Below are 19,245 nucleotides of genomic sequence, written 5' to 3' on the forward strand. Positions count from 1 at the left end.
CTGACACAACAGGTACACCAACAGGTACATTGATCAAGCAGTCGTACCAATGTAAACATTCACAAATTCACCTTGCCGACACAAAATAGCAGTAGCACTGTTTATCCCTGTAAAGGTTTATGCAAACCTGCTATAACTAACACATACCTTCTCAAGCTCTCCAGTGAAAGCTTATACTACCGTCAAGCAATTATTTTCATTTTGCAAAACACGTGGTATAAAAGGTATATTACTCAGCTTAATAGTCATACCAACAACATTGACAGTACCCGCATATCGTTGTCGACACTTCTTTGATTCTCTGCATAGATTTCTGCATTCCCTACATTATAGGGACACTGATGACGCAGTAATACCAACGTAAACATTCACTTTACCGATACGTCATTGCGATCGACTCACTAAAGCGTTCGTTGAATTGTTAATGAATATTTTTCCAAACCATATTATTTTAATAGATTGTGTAAAAAAATCGATGGACATCCTCTTCCAATGAAACAATAAGAATTTGGCCGATGCAAAATCAACTACGGAATACACCCTTATGAGATTAGTAATTAATTGCTCAACGAACTGATTAAATTTGCATTTCAAAATACTCATGTTAACATATTTCTCCATTTCAGTGTATTGATGTTAATGTCATAACTGCAGTATTGAAAATCATTCGCTAAATCGGTGCAAACTACATATCAAGTTCTTTCGTAGAGATTAACCTGACTGTTTGTTAACTAAATAGCTATTAATATTTTGTCAATTGCGTTTAGGTATGTAACCTTATGAAGATTAGTCACTTAATTTGTCATTATTGAATACAAAACTTGTTTTTTTTATTTGAACAAAAAGATGCTAAATAAGAATATTACTAATAAATTGGAATACAAAAAACAATTAAATTTGTACATATTTTACTTGCATTAAAATTTAAAAAAAATTCTTGTTTTCCACATTTCATGTTAATGTTTTTCACTAAATCTTAAAACACAAATACTTTTTATGTCAAACTATAAAAATACATTTTATTGATTTTTATTTTTATTATACCCGAAAACATCTATAATTGTTTATTGTTCGACTAGTTATGTATAATAACTAATTTAAATCCATGCATAATATTTAATGAAAAAAAATATTTTCCATAGATTCCTTCTTGTAATTTAAAGTTGTTATTGCTTATTCAGTAGTAATATTATACACCACTAATTATAATAAAACTATATGCGAATTTCCTTTTCATAGAAAAGAAAGTGTTTGTCGCTCTCAGAGTTGCATGTGTGTCTGCAATGTCACGACTTAACCGTGTAGGTTATCTAAAATATAATCTACAGTTACATGAGCGTTTAGTTTGACCTTGCAATAATCGACGTTCCAATTGCAGTTAAGCTTTAACTTAAGAGCATTTACCTGTTGGTTGAAATTCATAGGTGTTTTAAAATGCGATTCCCTTATTGAAAGTGCCTGCTAAGTAGGAATTGATGGGGAAAATCACTGGAATTATACACATTAAACGTTTAAAACATATCAAAGGTTACTACACTTATTTCTGAACATATATATGCTCCTATATGTATTAAACGGTGCAACAAAGGCCTATCTATAACCCTAGGCTATATTGATGACTACCCAATTTGAATTTTCCAAGATTACAAAATCTACTTTCTTGTCGATGGTGCTTGAAGGAATGTGTTATCTCACACAATGTATAGTCTTCAATTGTATACTCTTATAATTAGTTTTTTCTAACGTCTGAAATGTTTTTAAGTAGGGTGTAATTTGTTACAATGTTTTAGTGATCAGCTGTATTATATTCTGCATACATGTATTTTTAAGTTGACATAATATATGTTATTTACTGCTTACTTATTTTGATCATCTATATGTTTTCAATAACCCTAATAGTCTTATAATGTAATCGGTGGTTTGTACCAATCTGCTGATTTTGACACAGCCTTTTCCATTTATAAATGCAAGATGAGTAACTCTATCGCTTGTTTTAAGAGGGAGAGGTGGAGTGGAAAAGTTTACTCGTAACACATAACCAGAAAATTGATTTTGTAGACGGTAATTATACAAGCGTTAAACATCAAGTCGGATAGGTTAGCAGTTTGGGAAGAACTGAATCGATAAGCGGTAGATAATTTATTACTTACACTCACTCTCTTTATTTCTTGGTAGCTGTTCGTATTTGTTAATATCTAATAATGCACTGATGTTCACAGATTCTCCACCAAGGAGTCGGCGACCCACGCGATCGTGGCGGTCCATAATACAGACATCAACGGCCAACCGGTGAAGTGCTCGTGGGGCAAGGAGTCCGGAGACCCAAACAATGCACAGGCTGCGGGCCAGGTATGTAGTATAATACTTATAAACCCTTCATTGCACTTAGTCTTGAAAGTACCTTTGTGCTCGCTTCCAGAATGATTGGATTTTCAGGATGGATAAGGTTGGAAAGAGGAAGCTTAATCAGTTCCAGCCTCTTCTTCCATATACAAACCAGCCAGAAGAGAACCATCCTGAGAGACCAATATGCCTTCTAATTTAAAAAATTGTATCAGTAGATCAGTCGTTCTTCGTTTGAGTGTAACTGAACTGAAGCGAGTGCTACGACTTGTTAGACAATATTCAAACAACTATTGGATTTGTGGCGCTGCCGATTACAATTCTTAGTACTTTTGTTCCCGATCTCACTACACTCATGCTCAAACCACTCATCTCAGACTGGAAGGACTGGAGGTAGAGAGAAAGCGACTCTGTTGTCGTGTACGCAAACCTCGCCCGTTCGCGTACACTGAAACTTTTATTTGCAACGTAATATAGTACTCTCTTGAAGAGTTTAATCATCAATGGTCTTAGTATCATTAGGTCTTGGAATCATAAAAACCACTATGCGAGTATTAGTTACCTAACATAGTTGTTGCCAGTTAGAACTTTAATTTGTATAGTTCAACAAAGTCACTGCAACTTCCATATTTGTACAAGGCCTATTTTTTCCATTCATAAATTATTTCACTTACAAAAATAAAAAATAAATAATTTTTTACATTTCGCGGCTTTGTACGTGAATCGGTTTTGTATCATGTCATCGCATCAAATCTTCATTAACTAAGTATTACATGTCTAGCGCTTACTGTAAATACATCAAATCTTTTAATATTTGCCACATTACAAACTGAATATATCATACTTTTTCCTTTTTTTTTTTTTTTTTTTGCTGAGTGTTGTTAGGGCTATCACCCAGTCAATGGTATGGAAAAATTGCATTTCTGTCTGTCTGCCCGCATGATATCTTGACAACAAACTGACCTATAGACAAGACATTTTGCATGAAGGTTCATTTATATACAGAGGTGACATCAAGTTTCATGATGATGCGTGGGCTAGATAATGGGCTTATTTTCAAAAGCTCTAAAAATGTCTACTGATTAGCTCAAAAATATTTTTTTCTGATCTAATAATTCATTACATGTAGGCTGTTCCCGAATTGAGTGTTTAATATATACATTAACGTAACTGTCATTCACGTCATATTTTCATTACGAAAAATGCCAAATGAAAATTATTGAATGAGAAAATACAAATTGAACTTTTTGTGAGTATTTCCTGGCTGAACTGGGTGGCAGTGACTGGAATAAAGTGCACACGGCTCACAGACCACTGCACGCGACACCTGGCGGCCGGTGCCGATGTTCGAACACACGCCGCCGGGACAGTTTGTTTAGCTGGTGCTCGAGCAATCACCGCCGGAGGCGATTTTAATAAACTTCAAACGAGCACATTAATACGTCTACCGTATACGATCGTTGAATACACTGTTTTATCTGCGGACATTTTACATGGACAATGTGAAAATAGTGTTCTAAACTGAAAATACTGTTTATATGTTTACCCTGTTTAGAAAAATATTATCTGTTACCTATTACATACACACAAGATAGAAAGAATATAATTTTATTTAAATGGTTATTGATTATCTATGGAACAACTAATCCCTCTATCTTGATGGACCGAGATTGGAAGTTCGAGGGAAAGGTTTGAAAATACAACTATAGCATTGTTTAGGGTAATGATGTCTTCGCGAAATATTTCATTCTTAGGACTTCTTTTCGTCTTGTTATATAAAAAGTATATTTATTAAACAGAAAAGTGATGACAGTTTAAAAGTAACAGCAAATTGTGATTTTTTAAAAATTGAACTACTAATGACTAATGATGATGGTGTAAAAACGTAGATCTTCTCTACAAATGAATAATGGATATAAGAGAATTATTACAATATATAAACAATATGTTTATTCCATAATGTAGATCAAGTATTTTCCTGAAATCTCTCCTACAAGAAAACTATATTGGTCATGTTTGTATGGTTAGCATTCGTTTGTTTAAGTTAAATAGCATTTTTTCGGACATTGGCCATCGTTTAGTGACACAAAACATCAGTTTTTTGTTTCACTGAACTATGGAAAATGTTCGGAAAAAATGCTATTTCCTTCACAATCCTTTCATCGTCAAAAATAAACTTCGAACAAAGAAGTAAGTTAAATAGCTACACATCAATGGTTAAATTCGACTCCAAGTATGGATAGAATACTGTTATACCGCAGTTTAGTCATGTACATATAAACATAAAGTAGACTTCTTAGTATAAATTTTCTTTAATATTTCGGCATTTGTCGTTTTCAAAAAGGATTTATAAAGTATAATAAAATTGTGCAACAACAAACTTTATATATTTATATATAATCTACATATGTAAATAGTATTATTTATAGCATAGCACTCATCTACCTCAATTTTTCAACTGTTTATTGGGCCCGAACAAAAATTATTTTATAATTATTTTGTTTTATTGTTCATAATAAAAGACGAGATCTTACTTTGTTATTAAAAAACATTAGTCGACAGTTAAATTCCTACTATTTTCTAATTTATACAATTATGTAGTTGTCGTAATGAGATATACTTATTAAACTGTCTTATCGGCATCACTTGAAATAGTCTAAATAGAGAAACAATACTAGTGCGATACTTACATATGACTTGTCATAGTAGACAACTGTCACTTAAGACTAAAAAGAGATCTGTTCATTAGGATTTGTAAAAATTAATTTTTCAGCATTTATATCAAAAAATTGTCCTAAGTAAAAAGTTTAAAAATCAAAATCTGTGTAAATTTACAAAACAAATGTTTATACTTTTCTTTACAGGAGAAACTAAGTGAGCAAAAATATATAGAGACTCCCAACTAAACAACCTCTTTGAATGTCTTAAACCTTACTTTAAAAATATATAAAGCATACATATTTTTCACAATATTATAATGAGTTACTCATTAATTAGTGATAAATTACATATTTTATTCCATAAATGTATACATTCATTAAGACTCCTGTTGCAATAACAGATTTCAATTAATAATAAACTAATGAATTAAAAATGAGAATTCATATAATAAATAATTACCGTTAATGAATAATGCCAAATCATAACACGTTTGCAAGTAATTTGAGCTGATTTAAATAACGCTAACAGAACATTTCCATGTCAAACATGGTCCATTAGCCAGAGGTCAAATTAAGTCGCATCAAATGGACGGAATCTGATGTATTGCATATTGCATACCTTCATTACCCTGGCAGGTTGCATACATTACAGCGTACCACTCACATCTGCAGTATTATACAGTCGGAAAATGCTTAATAACTGGAGTACCTTGTTCCATCTTTTTAAATATGCTCCATTATGTGTACGAGTAGTACAGGTACGTTAACATGAACTTTCATACTCCCCGCATCAAAATGACCACAACACATTGTAGAATATGATGCTAGTACTTATTCAGCGACCTCGTAGCCTGGTTCAAAACAATATACTAACTTGGACTCAGCTGTTTTAACATTTATTGGCTGAACGTTAGAGAAGGCTATCACGTGGTGGTTGGAAAAATTGCATTCCTGTTTGTCCGTCCATCTGTCCGCACAATATCTCGAAAAGAATCTAACAAAGATTTAAAATTGTGCATGAAGGTTCATTTCTACATAGAAAATACTGAATTTGATGGTGCATGTCACTCCGTATCATTTGGCTAAGCGTTAGGGAACATATTTACATTAGTCTTAGAGGTAACCATGATTGAAAATAAAAGAATAAATACATTTTTAAACAAACTGAATGTAATCATAAGATATTGTAACAGGTAACATGTAGTCTAACTACCCCAACACATCTTCTTTTGGTGAAGATGTAAATATTTTTATGATTTAATCACTGATATGGGGCTCAAACTTAATGAATAAAGATGTGAATGTATCATGTGGCAAGATATTTTGAAATGGATTTAGTTTGTGAACGTTAAATTTTATATGAAACTTCATTTCTACTTAGGCAAGAATGAGTTCTATGATTGTGCATGTCCGACCATGGAGTTTGACTGAGCGCCATTGGAGCCTAATACTCAGCTGACACAATTTCATTTTGTCTGCCTGGAGATTTACAAATTTCTTTTCCTTACAATAAACTGTTGTATGTCTGTAAGAAACGCATGGAACGATGGGTAGACTTGAAAGTTAACTTGAAAACTCAACGAAACCTGTTACACGACACGTGTTGTGGCGTACGCTTAGAATTTTCAAATCTAAAGAATAAATACAAAAGTACAACAGTCTTGTAACAAGTAGCCCTTTGTATGTAAGGACCACCATTACAACTAGAACTGTACACACCTTAGATACAATTGTTTTACAACTGTGGATCCTCCATTTTACAGATATTTTAAAATATATTGTTGAATGCTTTGTAAAAGGTAGCTAACTTTTATATTTCTAATAGGAGCCACTATTTTATTTAATGTTTTATTTAGATATAAATCCTATTCGTTTAAGAAGGATATTTTGTTAAGTGTTTTTGTTACTTCTAGCTACTTAGTAGAAGCTGGTTGGGTCTAATGATGACTTAATCAATCAAAGCTCTTTCTCAGCCCAAAAATGTTATTTAATACTAGCTGATTCCCGCGGTTTCACAACCTTTTCATAACCTTTGCCCGTGTATGAGTACTTATGGTTCAAGTGAATTATATTTCCAACGTCGATGTAGAGTTTACCTTGTTTCCACGATCAAGAAAATCGGTGAAAAGTGTATGTTTATAGCCATTGTACACGTGCATGTACTTCATTATAAAGTGGTCTAACACTCAAGCTTTAAGATCAACCAGAAATGTATTTAAAAGACAAATATACATCAAAACCTAGCTACTTCAAATAGTGTTTGTCTATTTAATATTTGCTACTGTGTCCTATTTGCAGTTTAAAATGTGCAGGCGCTTTGACAACTTTTATATTTTGCAGCGCCTCCTGGTGGTGAGTTACAACAATGGGCATAGCATATAAACCAATGGGCAAAGCATGTTCTCTTGTGAAAAAATACATATACACAACAATTTTCATAATGATCGGTAAAATAGTTTCTGAGTCTATAAATGACACACCGACAAACATTAATTATTTTATATGGATACAAATACCACTAACGGTGGAAGTAAAATTTGTGTTATACTTTTCTCAGGTGATAGGTGTTGGCCAGTGCCGTATATAATGAACGCTGTGCGGCGCGGCGCGGCTATGTGGACAAGGACCGGGTGATGGAGTGACGCAGCACCTGCAGGAGGCACCGGCCGTGAAATCTGACGAATGCCCACTTTGCATACTCTTTCCCTCCATATTTCATCAACTATTGTTACTCGCACGACTTCGCTCTTCTGGAACCGTTCAGCCTCGGCAGTGCAGTTCACAAAGTCTTGAATCTATCTAATCCCATAGGCCACGGTGGGGGAGACCTAAACATGCAGCTGTCCTTTTTCACACTTTCTGACACGCCCCATAATAATATTTTAAGATAGGCCAGGCTGATCCCCTGCTAAGCCTTATAAATGTACTATAATTAAGATATCAATGTCGACTCAGTAATAACATCTCAGAGCATACCAATGTGTACGTTTATACAACCGAATTGAAATCAAAACCTGTGTACTCCAACTACCAGCTACCTTTTCGAGGATTTTCTATATTATCTGTTATTATCTCACTATGGAAGTTGCGTTAACTTTAAATATAAAAGTAACAGAAGTTACATTTTGTAATTCAGACTATATGCATCTTCATGGTATTATTCTGGCCTTCCTTATGGGTCTCTTGCCTGAGCGAGGATCTTATCAAACACAATACTTCAGTATACCACACACAGGTTGAGGGTATTGATGAACTGTTCACAACTCCTGTAGATTTGAACCTGCGCTATCTGTATCTCAATACCAAATTCCAACGCCCTACACCGTACGTCCGTCACTCTCCATTCTTAAAAGCACGAATTATAAATTATGGTTCTATTTGCGACAGCTCTCTGTAAAACTCCTAAACATTTAACTTAAACAAGATATTTTGATCTGATTTATAATTAATCTTGCTTATTGTTTTATTTTATTTTTAATTAAGATTTTTTAATATTCTCGCGAAGTTTAAATTTTTACATTAAAAATTATTCCAAACATTATTTTGTCTTTTAACTCTAAACCACTTACTACGTTTTTGACAAGCTATTGGGAAAATGCGGTAATTTATACTACATTGGGTAGAACTCAAATTCTCCATGTGCGACAGTTTTAATGAATCATACAGATGAAAAACCAGTTTGCTTACACGCAACTCGCCATAGCAAAAATGTTGACGATTATTATAAACTCAAAGTTTATACCGCATCAAAAATAAAGCCATTTTTATTAGTTGGCAGATATTTACATTTAAGTGAAGTTCGTTTCAATTAGCGAAAGAATACATCCGTACTTGCATTTAAACAAACCTTTATTGTTGGTATTTATCATTTTTATTTTTATTTTATAAATTTAAGGTTTTTATTTTTTGTCAGTTCAAACTGTGAATACAAAATTGTTATTTTAGTCTCCATCCCCCGTTTCAGAGGTATTCAAAATATATCCAATAACACCAAAACTCAAGCATTTTATTCTTGAAAAAAAAATCAAAGTATATAATATAGTTCTTTATTTTAAGATATTAAAATATTAAGGTAATTAAATCAGCATTGAACATGATTTTTACAACGTTTCATATAAGCTTTGATTATTTATAACAATGTAAATACATTCCTTACAGAGTCTTTCACTTATTTTATATATCCCTAAAATAAAAGTACATGACCCAAGCGCAAGAATTGTTATTACCTTAAATTTCTTTGTTTTTTAATCCCCTAACATAACTGAAAGATTTATGATAATTTAAGATTACTAAAAGAGTTATTATTTATTTTGCTTTGAAATTATGAAAACAATATAGTTAGAGAGTTAGCTTTCCCTTATAAAACGAACACCTTCCTAATAAAAGCTCCTTTTTACAATTGGATTCGGGTAAAACATTATTCTTTTCAGCCTGAAGCCTAAGACAGTTTTAGTTAATGGTGGTCATTGGGGTTTAGCTTACTGCGGACAAAATAGCCAATAAAGTAAATTGCCTAAATAATCAGTAACGAGCAAAGGGGTAAGAGATGTTATCAGGTTATAAAGTTCCGGGGTCGACAATTTACATGTAAATATAGCGAGTCAGGGTCGTTAACTTAGTCTGTAAACATTATATTGATCAAACAAGAAGAGATAGTGGTAGGTCTCGCCACCTGGTTTAACCGCTTGGTGCTTCGCTCCGTACCGACACGAGGAAGCATATATTTTATTGTTTATGGCATTATAAATAATTATATTCTCTTAACGCATAACTCATAACTAACAATTTTGACTTATTGATATTTCGTAGTGAAGAAGACCACATTAGATATTACTAAGATATACCAAACACATATACCACTAAATGGAGTAGCTATTAAAAAAAGTACTTTTTTAATGTCTTTTTAACTATTTGCGCACATTTTGAAACATTATTTTATAATTTATTGGAAAGGTATGCTCTCAAAATCATATGTATGATAGTTCTGAGCGTAAAACGGTAAGACAGGAGAGAATTGCATATTTAAAGAATTTATAATATATTTACTTTAATTATTTATAGTTATAATATATTTTTTAATCGTTCTTAAACCATAATGATCTAAAACCACTTATTATTAGAACGCAAAAACCTTTGCTAACCCAGTTAGTACAACCTTAAAACTAGCAAATCATTATTACAAAAAAGGATACGACACTATTGACAGGTGATGTCAAACTTTAATTTATCACAGAGATGTATTACATTAAAATTACCATTGATTATCAAATCTAAACCAACCTTTTATTTATTATTATTTTATCTTCAGATTTTTTATTAATCAGTTATGTTTTGTATTCCATTAGGTTCTGGGTTGTCGATCTAAATCGTGTAGTACACGCACTAACAACACAATGCGGGGACTGCAGCCGGCAGTAATATATTGACATGCTAAACACTACAATAATCATTAGTCCGTGGACAGATGCAGCTAATGATAGTACATTACTTGTACCGACTACGCTGTGATTGTGCTGCGGACCAAACTGCTATCAAGCTTTCGACTGATCCTTGCCTTGCTATCGGGACACTGTGTTGTAACAGAACGTGTAGTACACGCACTAACAATACAATGCGGGGACTGCAGCCGGCAGTAATATATTGACATTCTAAACACTACAATAATCATTAGTCCGTGGACAGATGCGGCTAATGATTGTACATTACTTGTACAGTCCACGCTGTGATTGTGCTGCGGACCAAACTGCTATCAAGCTTTCGACTGATCCTTGCCTTGCTATCAGGACGCTGTATTGTAACAGACCGTGTAGTACACGCACTAACAACAAAATGCGGGGACTGCAGCCGGCAGTAATATATTGACATGCTAAACACTTTAATAATCATTAGTCATTGGACACATGCGGCTAATGATAGTACATTACTTGTACAGTCCACGCTGTGATTGTGCTGCGTACCAAGCTGCTACCAAGCTTTCGTCAGAACCTTGCCTTGCTATCAGGACGCTGTGTTGTAACAGACCGTGTAGTACACGCACTAACAACACAATGCGGGGACTACAGCCGGCAGTAATATATTGACATGCTAAACACTTCAATAATCATTAGTCCTTGGACACATGCGGCTAATGATAGTACATTACTTGTACAGTCCACGCTGTGATTGTGCTGCGTACCAAACTGCTACCAACCTTTCGTCAGAACCTTGTCTTGCTATCAGGACGCTGTGTTGTAACAGAACGTGTAGTACACGCACTAACAACACAATGCGGGGACTGCAGCCGGCAGTAATATATTGACATGCTAAACACTACAATAATCATTAGTCCGTGGACAGATGCGGCTAAGTGATAGTACATTACTTGTACAGCCACGCTGTGATTGTGCTGCGTACCAAACTGCTACCAACCTTTCGTCAGAACCTTGCCTTGCTATCAGGACGCTGTGTTGTAACAGAACGTGTAGTACACTCACACAATAATCATTAGTCCGTGGACAGATGCGGCTAATGATAGTACATTACTTGTACAGTCCACGCTGTGATTGTGCTGCGGACCAAACTGCTACCAACCTTTCGTCAGAACCTTGCCTTGCTATCAGGACGCTGTGTTGTAACAGAACGTGTAGTACACGCACTAACAACACAATGCGGGGACTGCAGCCGGCAGTAATATATTGACATGCTAAACACTACAATAATCATTAGTCCGTGGACAGATGCGGCTAATGATAGTACATTACTTGTACAGTCCTACGCTGTGATTGTGCTGCGTACCAAGCTGCTACCAAGCTTTCGTCAGAACCTTGCCTTGCTATCAGGACGCTGTGTTGTAACAGAACGTGTAGTACACGCACTAACAACACAATGCGGGGACTACAGCCGGCAGTAATATATTGACATGCTGAACACTATAATAGTCATTAGTCCGTGGACAGATGCGGCTAATGATAGTACATTACTTGTACAGTCCACGCTGTGATTGTGCTGCGGACCAAACTGCTATCAAGCTTTCGTCAGAACCTTGCCTTGCTATCAGGACGCTGTGTTGTAACAGAACGTGTAGTACACGCACTAACAACACAATGCGGGGACTACAGCCGGCAGTAATACATTGACATGCTAAACACTACAATAATCATTAGTCCGTGGACAGATGCGACTAATGATAGTACATTACTTGTACAGTCCACGCTGTGATTGTGCTGCATACCAAACTGCTACCAAGCTTTCGTCAGAACCTTGTCTTGCTATCAGGATGCTGTGTTGTAACAGAACGTGTAGTACACGCACTAACAACACAATGCGGGGACTACAGCCGGCAGTAATATATTGACATGCTGAACACTATAATAGTCATTAGTCCGTGGACAGATGCGGCTAATGATAGTACATTACTTGTACAGTCCACGCTGTGATTGTGCTGCGGACCAAACTGCTATCAAGCTTTCGTCAGAACCTTGCCTTGCTATCAGGACGCTGTGTTGTAACAGAACGTGTAGTACACTCACTAACGACACAATGCGGGACTGCAGCCGGCAGTAATATATTTACATGCTAAACACTTAGTCCTTGGACATATGCGGCTAATGATAGTACATTACTTGTACAGTTCACGCGCTGCGGACCAAACTGCTATCAAGCTTTCGTCAGAACCTTGCCTTGCTATCAGGACGCTGTGTTGTAACAGAACGTGTAGTACACGCACTAACAACACAATGCGGGGACTGCAGCCGGCAGTAATATATTGACATGCTAAACACTACAATAATCATTAGTTCGTGGACACATGCAGCTAATGATTGTACATTACTTGTATTTACCACTCTGTGATTGTAGTGTTGGCCAGTCTTTAAATAGTCTTCATTACGGTGTTGTCTTATAGTGTTTCAGGTTGTATCGTTTTTGTTATTATTTACTTCCATAATCTTTTTATATCATTGTATTTTAATTAGTGTACTTTTTATCCATCTAATTTTCAAATGATATGTTTTAATATTAAAATAAAACATTATTACAATGGAATATTATCATATTGTTATTCGTTTGAGGTCTTGTATTACTTTTCTAAATATATTTTATATTCGAATATGCATACGTAATGTTACTGTATATGTTATAAATTATTATAATGATACATTTAACGCAGCTTTTTTACGTTAATGTATAATTTAATTATGATTTTTCTATTAGACGTTTTTTATTTTATACGGAATAGATTTGAATTAATATTACCTGTTTGTTTATTACAATCTTACACTCTTGTGGACATTTTTCTTCATAACTAAAATCTGGATGAGAAATTTGCAAACTAAGTATTTCTAGAAAGTTATTATATGATTAATACTTTGTATTTAACAGGGCTCTCTAATATGAATATACAAAATACTTATATTTATAACAAATTATTATCCTAGGTATCTGCAAATTTTAATTTGTGTCAATTAGAGTTATGTATTTACGGTTACGTATGTGAATTACGTCATATTTTGTATGTACTTGTATATGTTCAATGATCATTCACAATTCACGGATGTTATAATCTTAAGATTTGCATATATGTAGACTAAAGATATCGTTGTAGATGTGCTATGCCTATCGTTTGTGTTATATAGACTAACATACATCTCAAGCTTTTGTATTTTTGTCATGCGAGTTTCTGCAACTGTATGTAGGATAAAGTAGGAGTACGCTGCACCACGTTTACCGTAACTTCGCTGAGGTTCAGTGCTAAGCGTCGTGTCTTTTATAGCTCATACAATTAGGCTACTAAATATGTCACTGTTACATGACTATAAAACTTTGGTCGATAACGCTCAGCCAAATCCCATGGAGTAACATTCACCATCATTGAACTCGATGTTTCTTGTATAGAAGTGAAGCTTCGTACAAAAGTTAAAGTCTATAAGTTAGTCCGTTTTCAAGGTATAGTACGGACAGACAGACAGACAGACAGAAATTACACGTATTGCAGGATTCGCTAACGCTCAGCAAATTAGTTAGGGGAGAATTTAAATTGGTAACAGTTTGAAATGATCTGATAAAGAAATAAATCTCAAAATTATGGTTTAAAAAATGAAAGTTATGCAGATTTCATAACTTTTGAAACAAAGTATAGACATCGCAAATATTATTTGATTCTTCATACATTTAAATGTATGATTTTAATTTTAATTTCATAATTTTAAATAACTATCTACAGTTTTTAAAATTAAGTAAATAAACCTCTCACAATAATTATATTATTACTATGCACATCAAGAGGATTCATAGTCATTAGTTAGTTACAATAGTAATATAATACAATTTGGGCATTTAATTTTCATAGCCTTGTACACAAATTATAATGTGTTTGTGATCTACAGTTAATTTCCACCTATAAACTACTCGTATTAAAAATCAAATTGACTCTTACATCTATAAGTATTATTTTTACAATTATATGCCACTTAGCGTGGTAATGTTTCTTTATGTCTCCTATATTCTGAACATGATACAGCGGATTTAAAGTGTTCCCAATTTTTGTATCTCAATAACGTTGGATATTTCCACATTATAAGCACTGTTTCAATGTCTGTATTATATAAAAGAACGAATATTTTTTACGACGATTAATCGCTTAGTTCAGTAAAACTTTTGCATTATACTGTTGGAACGGCGTTTCATAGAATTTATAACTTCCTAGATTACAATAAACTCATTAAAGAACGATTGGTAACCGTTCTGCAACTAGTCATTCCAGATGACTCGTTTGACTAGTTCCGTAACGATCCGTGTGGCAGCAGCACTCTCTAGTTCCGAGCCGTATTCCCGTTTCACCCCAGAAATTGTCAGAACTCTTTCTAATTGTAGAACTGTTGTAATTCTTAAAAACGCATTTGAATTATTTTAAAAGTGATTACTTCTGTATATATACATAAAAAGCTGAGTTATGCTCTCATTTTTCCATCGCAACAATTACAAAATTTATGACTAAATCAATCATAAATGAATATAACCGACATGATTAAACCGAAAGTTAAATTATACATGTCGATATATACATTTGTTTGTGGAGTTCTTATTTTCCTTTTCGATCCTTACACTAGCTAGTAACACTCAACCAATAGATCTCCATCCCTATACATGCCTAGGTATCTATGAGTACCAACCAAGATGTCCTCTTGTTCACAAACGAATCTGATGTTCACTTATGTATCTTACTGACTTTTTTTATTGAGTAATAAGTTATTTCACGTTGAGATGAACTTTGAGTTAAAGATTTTGAAACCGAACATTTAAATAATTTACACATTGCTGAAGCTGTCGGTTATTTTTTACAAGGAATCTAGTCTCAAAGTGTTCAATTAAATTCCTTGATTATTATCGAAAACTAACAACAAGAGAAAATATTTTCAGATTAATGAGTGCTAGAACTTGAGGATTTCCAATAATACATGGTGATGAGATATTATCTCAGCTTTCTTAGGAAAATTTGGTTCAACTTTAGTAATAACTCCCCCTTTTCTAAGGCTAATACTCATTTTTTCCACAGTACACACTTAAATAATAGGATTATATTTTTGTTACAATTATTTTTTTTATGGTTACAGTTGCATGTGCTCTCATTTTCAGACTAATGTATATCATGTTCCGTTCACTTCAATGAAGAAATAAATATTAAACTTATGTTGGTCTTATTTAAAAAATACGTTTGTTTTCAAAAAGGAGCTTAACCATTTTTCAATTTTTATTTTAATAGAAAAGTTTAAAATTGTTCGAGTTGGTACGGTATTATAACTACTAGAAAGATTTAACTTCAGTAAGGACTTTGGATATAGAATAGTATAATAATAAAGAACTGGGAGGTAAAGCCTGTGAAAGGATAATAAGGATATGAAGGATATGAAGGATAATAAGGACAATAGTCTTCACATTTCGATTGGGAGCTTATTGACGCAATAACTGTTTAGTCACAACCAATATTTCAGCATACGCTACTCACAGCTATAGTAGGCTTATATCGTGACGCCTTTGCTACTATGAGCGTGGAAGTATCGTTTCTACAATGATATGAGTACGATCTAACTAATACGCTAGCTTATCTCCGACACATATATTGCATGCAGAAATTCAACTTTAGTCCAGCAAAAGTTTATTTCCTTACTGAACTCACTCAACCTGCCATAATGCTAAAACATTTGTTCCTCTTGTGCACAGCCGCTGACGGGAGCTCAGTTCCCCTACACGTACGGACAGCAGCTGGGCTACTGGTATCCCCAGAGCTACCCTACCACGGCCGCCGCTGCCGCGCAGATGCAAGGCCAGTTCCTGCAAGGCATGCAAGGCTACACATATGGCCAGTTTGGCTATCAGCAGGGATATATGGGGTAAGTAAACATGATATACTACTTTAGACTTTGAACCTAGACTTCTAATGGTTCTCTCAGAACTACGAGAGGACCACCGCCGCATAGTTGCCTTGCAGATACAGTTCCGACAGGTGTTTATAGATAACTTTACACTCTTAAAAGTATTCTAATGGTACTCCAAAAGCTACCATTAGAAGCATCGTAAAAGCCGCCGTCATGAGTCCTCAATTCAGGAGCGGTTCCTGCAAGATTACCTACAGTTTTGTTACAACCAAAAAGTTCCAGCAAAAAGGACAGAAGGTATAACTGTAGCTTACATTAAGGATATAGTAAGGATAAAGTGTTAAGACAATTCTTTTGTAACTTTTAAAATTATCTACCAATGTTTACCCACCACTAGACATATAAAAAGTTTTGAGGGATGGTATCCAATGGGGTAATATCTTCCCAAGTCAGTATGTTAAAACAATATCCAATTTTATGAAATGTTAAGGTAAACTGTATAATTTACCAAGTATTTTGGCTCACAAATGCTATTTGGGGGAAACCAAATATTATAAGTGATAAATGCTAACAGCTGTACGCTTTTAAAGATGCAGATTTATATCAGTAGCGGATCCAAGTGGGGGGCATATGGGGCATGGCTACCTCATACATTTTAAAAAATAAATATTTTAATAAAAATAGATGTAATTCCTCTTGAATTTGATTGACCATACGAAATATAATTAACTTACTAACCTTCAAGAATTAGTTATTTTTTTAACATTTTTTTGTTGCACAAAATGCTAAATTACATGTAAAGATAATCGTAGTAAATTAAACCAAGAAGGCCCCCTTCCCAAAATCTGAACTGGACCCACCCTTGATCTCGTATTAATCTTGAGTACCTTAAAATCATTAATACTCACTATAAATCATTTTCCAATGTGATTATTAGTCGCGTAAACCGATCCCACTTCAGTACATGAGTATCTCAATAAAAGTCCTGAGCAACTTTTGATCGTTTCGTGCATAAGGCTATATTAAAAGTTTTGAAATGTTCCACTGGATATGACGTAATATTATTTAATAATTTCGTTATGTTTAATGTACACACTCGGGTGAGATTTAAAACAAACATTGAATATTCCGTAATAATTAGTTGCGAGTGTTTTAACGTGTAATTTAATAAAACCATAAAGGGGTGGCTCGGTAAAACACACTAATGGCTAATATGTTTAATGCAACATTACTCTCGGGTGGTAAAAATTATCTGGTAATGTAGCCTGATTCACCTCGGAGCGCAATTCCAACGTTTCGTCCGCAAATAAAATTACGGCCACAGTTAATAAGTGAAGACAGCCACCAAAGGTGAGTCAATTACCGAATTAAATCAGGTGGCGTAAAATTAATTATTTGTCCAGCGAGTGTGCACAGGTGGGGAGTAATGAACTCGCAGCAACGCACTGCGGCTCCATTATAATAATGTAATTATTGTCGCCATATTTATATACCCTGGGCTCGCTTACAAAGTAAACACAAGCCTCAATTAATGTCCCGTATTGGTTTTACATCGCCTCTGTTGTTGCCCGCTACGTCATCACAGCTCTATTGTGTTTTAATCTACGTCCGTATTTTTCGTCCTCCTGTTTGATACTGTAATCAACATTATGCGAGATACCATTTTTTTTTCTTATCGGAAATAAACTTTAAGCAAAACATTTTGTGTTTTTAATTTTAGGCAACTCACCTACACAACTAACTGCCAAGGGAATAAATTAGAGTACAATTAATTTTTTTTTCTTGAAAAATGAACTAGTAATATTTCAACTCTAAATTAAATTATTAAAACATTAATTAAAAATCCTCGGCTGTCAAAAATTAATACTTACAGATAATTTGTATATTTATCCTTGGGAATGATTTTAGTTACTATCATAGACCTCTTCACAATCTATTTACCATACTTGGGAATTGTAAGGAAAAGTATTTGTTTTACTACGGTTTTAGCTGTCAAAATATATTTGCTTTATCTAATGCCTAACTTATCCTTTCATGGACTATTCAAATTTGAACCGTTTCTCTTGTAAATGGCTAAATAACTGTATTAGAAATTCTGCAACTGAACATCGTATAGGAACCAGAAGAGGCATTGCTCATTTAACACCTACTTGATCGACTATATGTGTAGTTGTGTAATTTTGTATTATAACCACAGAATGTCCTAATGGAAGACCGCTTCATCTTCCTCGGTAGTAGTTGTACTAAGAGTTCAATTTATGGCAAACTTCAGCTGCAAATACTTTTGTACAAGCATTTAAAAAGAAGAGACTATCGTAGATTTACTTAAATACCGAACGCGTTATAAGTCTTTTATTTAAGACATTGGGTAGAAAAATCTATTCAATGTTATTCTTTAAATTCCAAAATTATTTGTTTGTTTTCCGTCTACATGCGATCGATATAAACTGTATCTGGACGTCTTGATCATTACAAGGTATTACTGACTACATGAAATCAAGATGTAGCACTTATAAAATCTATCGACTAAGGAGTTCAAGCTCTGAGACGACAAGAAAACAATATTGGGCTTAAAATTGTATTGTACTCTTGTGACAGAAACAATAATTGTAGTGACAGGGTTTGATCTTAGGCTTCCTTTGTTATGCCCAAAGTAATTCCACTCAACCCATTCATCATGCTCCTTTTTGCTTACGGTCGGAATATGTTCCACAACCGGTTTTGCTATTGCTATATCCCCATTCACTGCCATGTATTAGGCATTGTGATCCTCGGGTCATTCTCAGACTTGTGGCATTTTAGAACCGACATGTATAAGTTAAAAGACAAAAATCCTTTAACTCTTATCAGCTCATGCTGTTTTTCTAACCAAAAGACATTATTACATGTAT

The 19,245-nt window shown here is 34.2% G+C and overlaps 1 protein-coding gene across 4 annotated transcripts in view; it reads left to right on the forward strand.

The window, feature by feature from the left end:
* Positions 1-19,245, forward strand: part of LOC124352764 (nucleolysin TIAR-like) — a 975,428-nt gene that overhangs the window by 947,299 nt on the left and 8,884 nt on the right. For all 4 annotated transcript variants that reach the window (XM_046802423.1, XM_046802425.1, XM_046802426.1 and 1 more), the window contains 2 exons: positions 2,220-2,349; positions 16,200-16,369. In XM_046802423.1, the coding sequence (XP_046658379.1) occupies positions 2,220-2,349; positions 16,200-16,369 (300 nt within the window). The remainder of the gene's footprint in view (positions 1-2,219; positions 2,350-16,199; positions 16,370-19,245) is intronic.

This window comes from Homalodisca vitripennis, chromosome 1 (genome assembly GCF_021130785.1).
Source record: "Homalodisca vitripennis isolate AUS2020 chromosome 1, UT_GWSS_2.1, whole genome shotgun sequence".
Taxonomy (NCBI): domain Eukaryota; kingdom Metazoa; phylum Arthropoda; class Insecta; order Hemiptera; family Cicadellidae; genus Homalodisca; species Homalodisca vitripennis.